This window comes from Quercus robur, chromosome 1 (genome assembly GCF_932294415.1).
Source record: "Quercus robur chromosome 1, dhQueRobu3.1, whole genome shotgun sequence".
Classification (NCBI taxonomy): domain Eukaryota; kingdom Viridiplantae; phylum Streptophyta; class Magnoliopsida; order Fagales; family Fagaceae; genus Quercus; species Quercus robur.
The window spans coordinates 17462220-17475563 of NC_065534.1; the positions used below are offsets into that span (position 1 = coordinate 17462220).

Genomic DNA, 13344 nt, shown 5'->3' on the forward strand with positions numbered 1-13344 from the left:
GGAAACCAGCTTCAAAAAGCCTTTGCTTCCAAATATTAGTTGTTGATATATAAGGAAATACCAAAATAATATACAATCAAATATTAGTCATTATGGAAATGAGTTAAAAAATTCAGTAAGTTTTCTTAATTTGTAAAACTTTATGCTTACACATTTCACATATTCTAAATGTATCAAGGAACTAACAGCTTCTTTCCAAACGTAGTTGGTTGTAAATGAATACTTTATTAATTCTAAATTTATGGCTTGCCTTACAAAGAAACAACCATAAGATTTCCATAAGTGATTTCACGTCAACATTAAGTAACCTGATCTAGGAACTAGCGATTCTAGCCTAATCTTCCATGATCCAACAAGTGAGGTAGGCGCTGCCGTTTACTCTAAACAAAAAACAAGTGAGGTAGGCAGATTCATGTATGTGGGTCTACTCTCGTCTCCTTTATTTAATGCAACATCAATGAGAAGGGCTAGCTGGTTCTCCACTTAATTTTGGGTACTTTTTTCTTCTTTATTCAGGGAATACAAAAGAAGAAAGTTTACACGGTGGGCGATGTTTATTTGGCACTAAATGTGGAACACACATATCAATTAAAAAAAGAAAAAGAAAAAAAAGGTCAATGATGTATTTGATTCGTATCATTTATATTATATTTTAATTTGGTCTCTAAATTTCAATTGTGTTAATTTAATCTTTAATTTTTTAGTATCGTGTCAATTTAGTCTCTACTATTATTTTATAGATGGAAATTGTTGACATGACTAATAGCCAAAATAAAAAATTAGTTTTAGTTGATGTGATAATAAACTAATTTTTTATTTTGGCTGTTTGTTATGTCATCAATTTCCATCCAACAAATAACATCAAAGACTAAATTGATACGGTACTATAAGGCTAGGAACCAAATTAAACAATTGAAAAGTTAGGGATTAAATTAAAATATGTTGTAAAATATAAAAATGAAATATATAGTTTACCTAAAAATAAATTGTGTACTATATATTTAATATTGTTTGTGCATTAATAATTATCCTTTCATTTACTAATGAGGTTTGTTTTTTGACCTTCACATTGTGGTAGGTGTGTGGAACGTGGTGATCTTGGTTGATAGGTGAAAAACAGGACCCTCTTGTTCATAGTTGCCAAAGAAACCAAGCACAAAGTGAAGCAACAAGTCGTGGACACTACATGGATTATACCTTGATTTGAATTTTTTTTTCTTACACATTTTAAGTGGAAAGAGGGATTCGAGTCTTTAACGTGTCTTGACTAAATATATATATGAATTATTTTAACATGATTAGTTGGGATAAATTTGGATCATGTTTAATATGAGATCACCTATCATTTCAAATCCTTTGGAATTTACATATTGGATTTAAAAAAATCAAAAAAGTTTAATAAAAGCATAATAAGTTTTTTTTTCTTCTTTATATACACACACTATATTTCTAGTATATATTGTAATATAAAAGAGTACCATAAAATAATTTAAAATGTAAATTAATTGCTTTATAACTCAATATATGTATTATAAAAAGTTAATTTATTAGACTTGAAAATTTGTGCTAATACTGAGAAATTAACCTATCTTTAATCAATAATCATTTAGGTATTTGACAAGTACATAATAATAATAATACAAAATCTATATTTATATGTGTTAATTATAATTTTATGAATGTTTTTTTTTTGGGAGAAAATTATGCATTGTCCAATTATTTTAAGTAATTAATTTATACAATATATCACTAATGAGATTGCAATGAATATAAATAACGTTGACCCCAATGTGTGTGTGTATATATAAGTCAATAAACTTAAATAAACTAAAAAATATATATCAATTACATCAGCACATGTAAGAATAATTCATATTTACAACTAATACTATTTTGGTTTGAAAAGAAAGTCTATTTCTTATAAAAAGTAATGCATTCATTGTCAAAGAAAAGTAGTTAATATTTCTTGTTCACTGAGGAAAAAGATTTTGAAAGCTCATAGTATCATAGTGCAGTAAAAGGTTTGATAATATTGGCTTAAGGATGCTCCCATATGACAATAAAAGAAATTTTAGAAAAAGAAAAAACTTTAAGAAGAAGAATTTCATAGAAGAGAAGACTCTTAGAAACATAATAATTTGATCGTTCCCCTGAGGTTGAAAGGATACTCATGATGAGAGCTATGTAACATGTAAGTAAGATTAGGCTTTTTAATCTTTATTGAATATGGTTGATTTGATTTCTCTTGTAACATGGAGGTAGATTGTTTATCGAACTTCAAAACTTCTCGTGTTCTCTACATATGTGCGTGTTGATTTATTTACCTTTTCTACTATTTGTTAAAATCCATGAGGTTATTGTACATCAAGTGACATCAGAGTGTCGCACAACATTAACCAATGCCCCACGAAACTAGATAAGGTGAATAAATTAGTCAATATCTTTACTTTTTTCTTTTTTCCTTTCGCAAAATTGTCAATGATCTTTAATGGGTATCATCAAAGCATGACTGACAAGCTAATAGCTACTAGTTATCTCTAGCAATTTCCCGAATCTTCAATATATAAAAATCCAATCACACATCATATATAGGTTATTCAACTTATTTTAGTCCTTAATTTATATATAATTTTTTAAACTCTAATAAAAATATATACTCCTCCAAACACAAGCTAAAACTTTCAAGGCAAAATATTGTATGATTACTTTTTACTATTAGGTCAACAAGATTTGTATTTAGATTTGAACTCAGTTTCCTTATTTAAAGACAAGATTTTATCAATTGAGATTATTAGAATCCAAGTTCTTGCCAATAAAGAGTGTTGATATAAAGTTTACATAGTCCTCAAATTAAAAGCAGAAGGAAATCAAAATTTTTACAATACTTTTTAAAAATTTATTATTCATAAAGAAACATAACATTACAATAAGATAGGCATAGATAAAGCAGCATTTTGATCATAAAGCCACATGACTTTTTACCCACAAAAAAAAAAAGGAAAAGAAATTAAGGAAGGTCAGTAGATCGACTTATTAGACTGACATAAATACAGAGAACATCCTTAAGCTAAAGCTTAGGATGATGAGGATAACCCATGACTTGACTCTATATAATTAAGCTTAAAAAGCATATGCACTTAAAGACAACCTTGGACTAACCATAGCCGAAAGGGGTACTGCCTTTTGCAATGCAAGTCCGAAGGCCTCATCCATATTTAGCTCAACAACCCCATTTGGCAATTTCCAATCAAATGAGTGCACTAATGTGCCAAGAATGTACTCTACTAGCACAATTCCCATCCTAGTCCCAGCACAAATCCTCCTTCCAGCTCCAAATGGAATTAATTCGAAATCATTTCCCCTTGGATCAATTTTTGCATATTTCCCACTCAAAAATCTTTCTGGTGTGAAATCTAATGGGTTTTCCCATACATCAGGGTCACGACCTATGGCCCATATGTTCACACTAAGCCTAGTGTTCTTTGGAATGTAATAGCCATTCACTTCACATGCCTCGGTTGAGACTCTAGGTAAGTTTAGTGGCGTGGAGGGGTGCTTTCGCATTGTTTCTTTGCATATGGCTTGAAGATATGGGAGCTTTGCTATGTCTGCTTCCTCTAGACGTCGGTTTCTTCCAATTACTTGATCCATTTCATCATGTGCCCGCTTGAGGATGCTAGGGTTCTTCAACATCTCCGTAAGTGCCCATTCAATTATGCTTGATGATGTGTCGGTGCCCGCCGTGAACAAGTTCTTCAAAAACATACAGAAATTCATCAGAAATAGAAGGAAGAAAATGGATGAATCTTTTACAAGTGTTAGTTTAGAGAAAAAGATGAGAGAAATGACAAAAAGTACTAATTTTCTTTGTGAAGGAAAGCATAGAAAAGATTATTTTGTATATATAAAAAAAATAGTAGTTATATTCAATACAATGATAATAGAGACACTACAAATTTTATTTTATAAGCCTTATAAATTGATGCGTCAAATTTAAAAGTAATTAAAAAATTATTTATTATGTTATTGAAATTGCATCAATCACATTTATTACTATGTTATTTTGTAAGTCTTTTATAGTACAATTGATAATAACTTTAATATTTTCTTTTAAGCCAACGTCAGATAATATAAAAGAATCAAATTATTATTTTTATGGCACTATATCATAAATATATAATTGGTCACATAAAGTCTACAGGCATTGATAAATTCATTGAAAATTTAACACATTCTCTTTTGATACACATGTTGACTTGAGCCCACTAAATTAGTATCACGTTATTTAAAATTTAAAATGAATTTATTTTATGGTTCAAATTAAATATTACACACACATATAATGTAATTAAATAACATAGCACTGGATATCTGTAAAATCTATATTATTTAATTTGAACCTTGAAATAAATTCATCTCAAATTGAGATGATCTTTTTCCAAAAGAGGAGTAGGGGGGTGTGTGTAAGATAGTTTATGATATTTTTTAGGTGTCATAGAAAGATTTTGTATGTGATTATATATTCTTTTATTAACAGAGTTTATGATTTTTTTTTAGGTATCATAGAAAGATTTTATATGTGATTATATATTCTTTTTTTTTTTTTAAAGATAGTATTTCAAACTTATAGCGTTCGTTCCATAATAATTGCTATTTATCATCAGGCCAAGACATCAGTTGGTTTTTGGGTAAGTATGAATTGAATCTCAAATCTCTTATTCGACAAAAAAAGATTTTACTAGTTGAATTAACAGAAACTCAAAATTTACAATTATTTTTCATAATATGTTGATATGACAGGTTGTGATTAGCAAAAATCACTTTCACACAGAACTACAATTAATATAATTTTTATTATATAACCAATCAAACAATCACAACCTACCAACTCAATCACGTGTTGTGAAATATGATGTGTAGTTTCACTGTGAATTTTGACAAATTTATCATTAGATTACATTTTCTTTTCATATCCTTTATACTTGTAAACTTTCTAGATAATCAAATATTAATAACTATTTTATCAGCAAATGTTCAAATTTCAAGTTTGTTGTAATATAAGATTTTGCATAAAAAATAAATTTATGGATCGAATTGTAAATAACATATGATTGACATGAAATTTGATATGCATATTAAAAATATAAGGAATATATAATTCAATAGTTAGGATTTTATAATATGTAATTATGTTAATTAATTTTATTACTGGGTGTTAGAGCCAAACTTTTTTCTTATGAATTCGTGTATTAAATAATAATAGATATCACGTGAAAGAATATTTTCCTATGATGTTGTGTTAGAAATACTAGTTTATATGATTATCAAAAAGAAATACTAGTTTATATATGGTACTGTCATTATCATGCAGTAGTTCACACGTTTGTCGTCAAACAAAATCTTGACAAGTGTTATGTGATTATTTCAACAAAAACAGAAAGTGTTATGTGACTATAATAATAGTCAACCAACTGTGAGTCTTGTTTTTAAAAGACATATACGGCATGGCAAAAAACAGAAAGAATCGCTTCCTGAAATTGATAATACATACCTGAAAGAAAAATAGAATATTTTATGTAATAAAAGGAGATAAGTATACCAATAGATTCAGCCAAAAAAAAAAAAAAAATACTATACCAATAGAAGTGCCTTAATGTTGGTCAAATTAAGCCTTTCTCCGTCGGAATTGTCTTGATTAGCCACAACAACGTCTAAGAAATCTGGCTTCCCCTTACGCTCATGAGCAGAAGCTGTGTGCTCCTCAATCATCTTTGTCAATAGCACATCGAACCGCTTATGCAGCTTCTTCATTCCACGCTCAATACCTTGCAAATCCAACCATGCAATGGATGGTATAAAATCACCAATGTTGAAGAACCCAGCTGAAGTCATGAGCTCCACAACCATGTCCTTAAACTCATTAGACTCCTCACCGTGTGTCACAAACACACGGCGACTTAGTATCACTTGGCCTATCATGTTCGCCATGGCATAAGTCAGCAATTCTGACACCACCACTGGCTCACCTTGTTTGCTAGACTCATACATCGCTTGAACCATGTGTCCTAGCTCAATAACTCGAACTTGAGCCCAATCATCAAGAGCTTTCCCACCAAGCATGTGTAAGTTGCTTAATTTTCTAAGCAACTTCCACCTTGGTCCATAATGAGCAAAAACCATGTCCTGAGCATCATAGGCTAAATGGGTAGCACCAGCATTTGGGGGCCTATTAGAGAAATTGATATCAAGGGTCTTGAGAAAGGCTCGTGCTGCATCTGGTGTAGATGCTACGACCATGTCACAAGTACCCATTTTAAGGTACATGACAGGTCCATATTGCTTTGCCATTTTAGCAAGAGCAACATGAGGCATGGTTCCTAGAAGTGGAAGTGCACCTACGATAGGCCAGCCTTTAGGGCCCGGTGGGAGTTTCCTAGAAGGGTTTTTGAAGAGTAAACGAATGGAAAAGCGGGTGATAAAGAAGACAACAATGGCAGCAACTAGTTCTCTGAGAAGAAATGTATCTAAGGCCATGGTGTGTGTGTGTGTGTGTGTGTGTGTGTGTGTGTGTGTAGTGAAGGGCTATGTAACAATACTACAATGAGTATTAGGATTGGGCTGTGTGACATAAGGCGGTGCCTCAATGCGTTACATATATAGCAGCCAAGGTGTTGTTAGGTGATGAATTACACGTGACTCAGAGTGTGACTTCTCAGCTACTTCTCTACTCTCTAGAGAATACTCCTGGGCACTAAGTCCTATATATAAATATATATATATATATATATAGGGTCTAACACGTCATGATCAAATTTTTATTTTTTATTTATAAAGAGGGTGTGATATGTCGAAACCATTTTGGTTGTTTTCATGACTCGCAAGTGGCACCACTTCGTTTTTTTTTTTGATGAACAGTGGCACCACTTTGTTATCGCTGAATGGTGGCTGAAATTAATAAACGACACTCATCCATTTTATTTATGTACTCTTTCGGTCCATATGCCATTATCATGGGGCAACAATGAACAATCGTTTTTGGATATATTTATTATAGGATATTGACCGATGGTAAAGTAGTCACTATACGTTGCTTGCTTTTATATTTGATGGAAAAAAGAACTCTAGAATGGAATTTGTTGGAGAGATAGAAAGAAAACAATTTTTCAGGCTAGATTTCTAAGTATTATTGTTCAAAATAATGTGAAAAATGTGGTTTAAAAAGTATTATGAAAACACGTGTTTAAAGTACTTATAATGCAAAAAATGTGTTTGATATCATATTTCAAACAACATATTTTAAACTACGAAAAAAAATAATTGTGTGTTTGGTATGGCCAGCACATTTAGTAGTATTTTATTTGATGGGTGAGAAATTTCCCTTATTATTGTATCTCTCTCTTTCTTTTCTCTTCACAAAAAAACCCAATTCTCCTTCTCTTCGTCCCTCCATTGCTCTGTTGCTCTTCGTCCCTCGTTTGCTTGCTCTAAATGTTTAATTTGGTTTGTGTTTTGTGGGTGGGGTTAAACTCAAATGGGTTTTGTTTTTTGGGTTTGCAATTTGTTTTTATGGGTTTTGTTTTGTTGGTAGGGATTAAATTCAAATAGGTTTTTATGATTTGGAAGAAGAAGACTAGCACCACAGCAAACACCAAAACAACAAAAAGAAGAATAAAAAAAGGAAAAAAAGAAAAGAAAAAGGAGAGCAAGAAAAAAAGCCTCGAAGGAAAAAGAAAGAAAATAATGTGTGTTGTCTTATCCGTGGGTCTCGTGAGTTTCAAGATATTTCCATAAATGTCATTGAGTAATATTACTCAAAAACTAAAAACTGTCATGATTTGTTTTTGAAATACATTATTTAAATTCCCTAAATTGAGAATTGTGATTTAAACACTCTTGATTAATCACTCCTACCAAACACACTTGTATTTTTTTGGGTTATAGTTTTCAGTATTTAAATATTGAAATTGTTATTTAAACATACGTACCAAATGGGCCTTAAATTATTGGTTTTGGAGAGGTAATTTGTTAATTACGCTATTACATATATTCTTTATTTATACTCTATTACTTGTTAGTTTAGTATAATTTGGATACTTATATGCTTCTAGTTTGGCTTTTCAATTTTTTTTTAATTATTTGTAAGTAGTTATAACCTATACAAACATACATTCTTCGGGTGCATGTTTCATCCAAATATAAACAAATTAACTCATTTAATTCCATGGGGTTGATGGTTGACCTACTAACATCTCAGAATCATACTAAGGAATTCCTCCCTTAAATATATGGTATATGTGGGACGGAAGGATTGCACATATACACTTGAAATACTAGATTTTCTTACAATATGATATCTACTCTCATCATTTCCATCATCTCTCCCCACCTAACCTTCTCTCTCTCTCTCTCTCTCTCTCTCTCTCTCTCTCTCTGAGATTTTTTTTTCTTCACAATGGTTAATTTTTTGCTCTTCTCACTTATCAAATGCAGTGTTCAAATGTTTTACCTCACCAATATGAGTGCTCAACAACAACAACAACAACAACAACAAAAAACCACATTGTTCAAAAGGGTCTTCACATTTTTTAAGATAGGTAATAGATTTTATTTTTAATAAGAGAATTGAAATAATGTAACGTTAAACTATTTAAAAATTCTTGACAATTAAATAAATTAATTTTAAAAAAATTAACAATATGTATTTAAAATTCGATGGTTATAACAAGGAAAGAGGATTTGAACATTAAGCACCTTTATTAGAAACACTAGCATGTAACCCATGCAAACACATGAAGCATTTAAAATTAAACACAATTTTTATTATAAAAATATAAATAATTAGTTAAATTATTTTAAAAAAAATAGCATGTAACGCATGCATACTGTGGGGTCCAATAATTGATGGGCCAGGCCCACTTGCTGATGGAGAGTTCAAAGGCCTAAGCCGAAAAAGGTCATGGCCCGAGCTCAAGAATAATAAGGCCCAATTGGCCCGGAGAAGCAGCCGAGGACAGTGCAGTCCTCGGCTGACCCAAAGATCCACCAAGAATAGGGGCAAAACGGTAAAGGGACATGCCTAAAGGGAAATCTAAAATATCTAGGAAAGGCTGCCTTTACCATCTTCCCCATGTATATCTCTGCGCCTAACAGAGCCTTATCCTTTAACTTTATTAACCACTCCCAACAACTTTGGGTTTGGATTGATAGGACAAGTATCAGTCTTGGAAATGTCGACCCTACACGTGGACGAAGGAAAGTGAATGCAGACTAGTATAAAAGAAAAAATAAGTAATCTAAGAGAGGGGGCTGGGACGACTGGCCAAAAAAGAAAGGCTCCCAGTCTACCTCCAGAAGAAAGGCTCCAAGGGTGAAAACGCTTAAATCACATATGAACACCACCAGAACCACCACCGGGTAACCAAGGCCTAGCCTTTCAAACCCATTCTCTACAAATGATATTGTCTGGGCCCATTCACGCGCGAACCCAACACTACTGTGGTTCGTTGCGAAACGTGACCCTACAATTGGCGCCGTCTGTGGGGAAGGCTTGCGCGTTAGCTCGAGCGGTGGTGAAGTTGAGCTTCTGTCGAACAAGGGTCTATGAGGGTGCCTTTATGACCGGCGACACATTGTTGTTATTCCAACATAAGTTCCTACTAGGGGCTACGTCTCACAGTGTCAATGGCATAGGCAAGTCTAGGGGCTTCGAACATCAGGCTAGCTTCCCCCACCTTGTTCGAGGAGCTAAACCTTCGGAAGATAAATAAATAAAGAAAAATACAAGTTTTGGACAGAACCAAGGCCTTGTATGGTCCTCGGACCCAAGCCTCTGGGGAAACCAACTACTTACAAAGAAAAATACAAGTTTTGGACAGAACCAAGGCCTTGTATGGTCCTCGGACCCAAGCCTTTGGGGAAACCAACTACTTACAAAGACAATACAAGTTTTGGACAGAACCAATGCCTTGTATGGTCCTCGGACCCAAGCCTCTGGGGAAACCAACTACTTACAAAGACAATACAAGTTTTGGACAGAACCAAGGCCTTGTATGGTCCTCGAACCCAAGCCTCTGGAGAAACCAACTACTTACAAAGACAGTACAAGTTTTGGACAGAACCAAGGCCTTGTATGGTCCTCAGACCCAAGCCTCTGGGGAAACCAACTACTTACAAAGACAATACAAGTTTTGGACAGAACCAAGGCCTTGTATGGTCCTCGGACCCAAGCCTCTGGGGAAACCAACTACTTACAAAGACAATACAAGTTTTGGACAGAACCAAGGCCTTGTATGGTCCTTGGACCCAAGCCTCTGGGGAAACCAACTACTTACAAAGACAATACAAGTTTTGGACAGAACCAAGGCCTTGTATGGTCCTCGGACCCAAGCCTCTGGGGAAACCAACTACCAAAGACACTACAAGTTTTGGACAGAACCAAGGCCTTGTATGGTCCTCGGACCCAAGCCTCTGGGGAAACCAACTACTTACAAAGACAGTACAAGTTTTGGACAGAACCAAGGCCTTGTATGGTCCTCGGACCCAAGCCTCTGGGGAAACCAACTACTTACAAAGACAATACAAGTTTTGGACAGAACCAAGGCCTTGTATGGTCCTCGGACCCAAGCCTCTGGGGAAACCAACTACTTACAAAGACAATACAGGTTTTGGACAGAACCAAGGCCTTGTATGGTCCTCGGACCCAAGCCTCTGGGGAAACCAACTACTTACAAAGACACTACAAGTTTTGGACAGAACCCAGGCCTTGTATAGTCCTCGGACCCAAGCCTCTGGGGAAACCAACTACTTACAAAGACAGTACAAGTTTTGGACAGAACCAAGGCCTTGTATGGTCCTCGGACCCAAGCCTCTGGGGAAACCAACTACTTACAAAGACAATACAAGTTTTGGACAGAACCAAGGCCTTGTATGGTCCTCGGACCCAAGCCTCTGGGGAAACGAACTACTTACAAAGACAATACAAGTTTTGGACAGAACCAAGGCCTTGTATGGTCCTCGAACCCAAGCCTCTGGGGAAACCAACTACTTAAAAGGAAAAACTACGTTACATGGATTCTCTAGTTTGCCCTCGGATCCTCAACACTAAAGGGACCAGTACGGAATGGAGTAACGTGTTTCCAAAAGCATAATCGAAGTCATGCAATGCTCGGTCACTCCCTCGGACGAATTATTTAGAATTTGTCGTTCTCAGACAGTATTCTCGCACTTATTACAGAACGTTCAACCGTTATCTCGGTTAGTTTCTTAAATTTAACTTACTATGAGTTATTATTATTATGCCTGATAGTGTCGGTAAATTAGAATTAGTTGGATTGTGTTTCAAGAGTTCTTGCTTTAAATACCGCCGAGGAGAAACACGCACATGGAGCACACCCATTCACAAAGTAGTGTTATCAAAGGAACAGTATTCAAAACAAGTAAAGAAATTTCCATTTTTTTACTAAAACAAAGAAATAGTACAGCGTACAATGAAAAGCTGGAATCAGTTTGTGTCAAAGCTCACTACATAACCAAAAAGAAAGGAAGATACAAGAGAATAAGATAAAGCCGAGGAAGTAGATCAAAGGAGAGGTTGGCTACAGCTCCAAGACCTTGTTCTTCCTCAATGCTTTCACATGCCCACAACTCAAACAGCAAAAGAGACCCAACTTGAGCCTGACACCGCTGAAGGAAAGGTGCAGGGAGTTGGAAGTTGAGGGGCTTTCTCTAAATATTTGCCCGCCGCAAGGCAGAGGCGCTGATGGCGGAGAATCTTTCTTCTGACACACCAAAATTCTGGCATGAACAGAACCTGCTTCGGATTTTGACTAAAAGAGGGAGAGACATCCTTTCCCCTCGATCGAAATGGAGTATTCTCTTGAACTTATGCTTCCTGTGCCCATACCTCACTATTTTGAGTCTCATGAGGGCACGGCGCTTCCGTGGCGGAGAGAGTTCCTTCTTCCCAACCCTCGCCTCAAACATGTTGTGCTAAGGGAGGACAGCACTGAGTACAGGAGTTGTGATTTGGGAGGAAACTAAAGAATTGGTGCGAAGGTGAAGTAACTTTCTCTCCTATTTATTTAAAGAGATAAGGTGGTGGCATTTAATTCACGCAGCGTCCCAAGGAACGCTACAGACAAGATGGCTTTGGCTCAATCTCCAACGCCACCTGCAACCAGGGGATTAAAGGAGTCTCTGGAAGGTGCACCTCGAACATTGGGACGCCAAAAAGTACCGCGTGACCAAAGGCTACAGAAATATCTCTTAACTTGTGGGCCTAGTGAGTTCGCGGCCCAGGCCCGTTCTGCATGAGGACCCAGGAACTATGGCCCACGCCAAGAAATAGCCATTGCCGAGAACAACCCCTACTCGGCGCCTCGTGAAATACCTGAGGAAGGGGAAACCAAGTACTCGAAAAGTTTTGGACAGAACCAAGGCATTGCATGGTCCTCGGACTCAAGCCTATGGGGAAATCAAATACTAGAAAAAGAACCTAGGCCTTGCATGGTTCTCGGACTCAAGCCTATTGGAACGTCAACTACTCGGACGGGAAAGTCCTCGGCTCAAATACTATAAATTGTTAAGGCCAGTGTGTTAAGATGGCAAAATGACCCCCTATTCAATAGCCTAAGGAGACTGTTCATTTTGCGGACGACATGTCCTCGGACAGTTACTTCCTACACCGCATCAAGTAATCAGTTCTAATCTCGGCATTGTTTTGGGGTAAGTATCGTTATTCACAGACAAGCATTGCTGTGTCCAATAATTTCGTTAAAGTTATGGTGACATCTTTTTATTAGCAAGTATTGTGGCCTTAGTTGTCATTGATTCAAATGCTATATTATCGTGCCGAGCAGTGCTTGCAAATTTATAAAAACATAGAAACAGAACATGCGAAGTAGAATAACAATAACTTTTATTAATATGAAAAATTATTACAACGTACAAAGAAGGACTTAAACAAGCCTATACAAAAGATGAACTGCCAAAGCAACAATAGCATCCGCAATACAGATAAGTAAACAGTCAGGTGTCTTTTAAACTCGCCTTCAAAGTCTCGCCAATCTCTGCCTCAGTACTGCTCATATCAGGAGAAGAACCTTCTTTAGAAAAAGATGGAGGAGATGAAAAGAAAGAAAAAGGAGCAAAAGAGGGAAAAGGAAAAGCACCAGGATGGATCTGGTGGTGGAAAGAAGAAGAAAGAGAGGCAGAAGGAGGCGCCAGTGAACGAAGAGAGGAAGAAGCAGGGGCACTTAGTCCCTGCCCCAGTCCTGACTCCTAACACACTGGTGCCATGTTAGATATGCTCATGACAGAGCGGATGGTGGTGATAATGGATGTCTT

At 35.6% G+C, this 13344-nt stretch overlaps 1 protein-coding gene across 1 annotated transcript; it reads right to left on the reverse strand.

Moving 5' to 3' along the window:
- Nucleotides 1-2873: 2873 nt before the first annotated feature.
- Nucleotides 2874-6632, reverse strand: LOC126723735 (flavonoid 3',5'-hydroxylase 2-like). The gene is made up of 2 exons (XM_050427528.1): nt 5638-6632; nt 2874-3753 (listed from the first exon to the last, which is right to left on the reverse strand). The coding sequence occupies exons 1-2, from the start codon at nt 6532-6534 to the stop codon at nt 3121-3123; spliced, it is 1530 nt and encodes a 509-aa protein (XP_050283485.1). The 5' UTR covers nt 6535-6632; the 3' UTR covers nt 2874-3120.
- Nucleotides 6633-13344: the final 6712 nt, after the last annotated feature.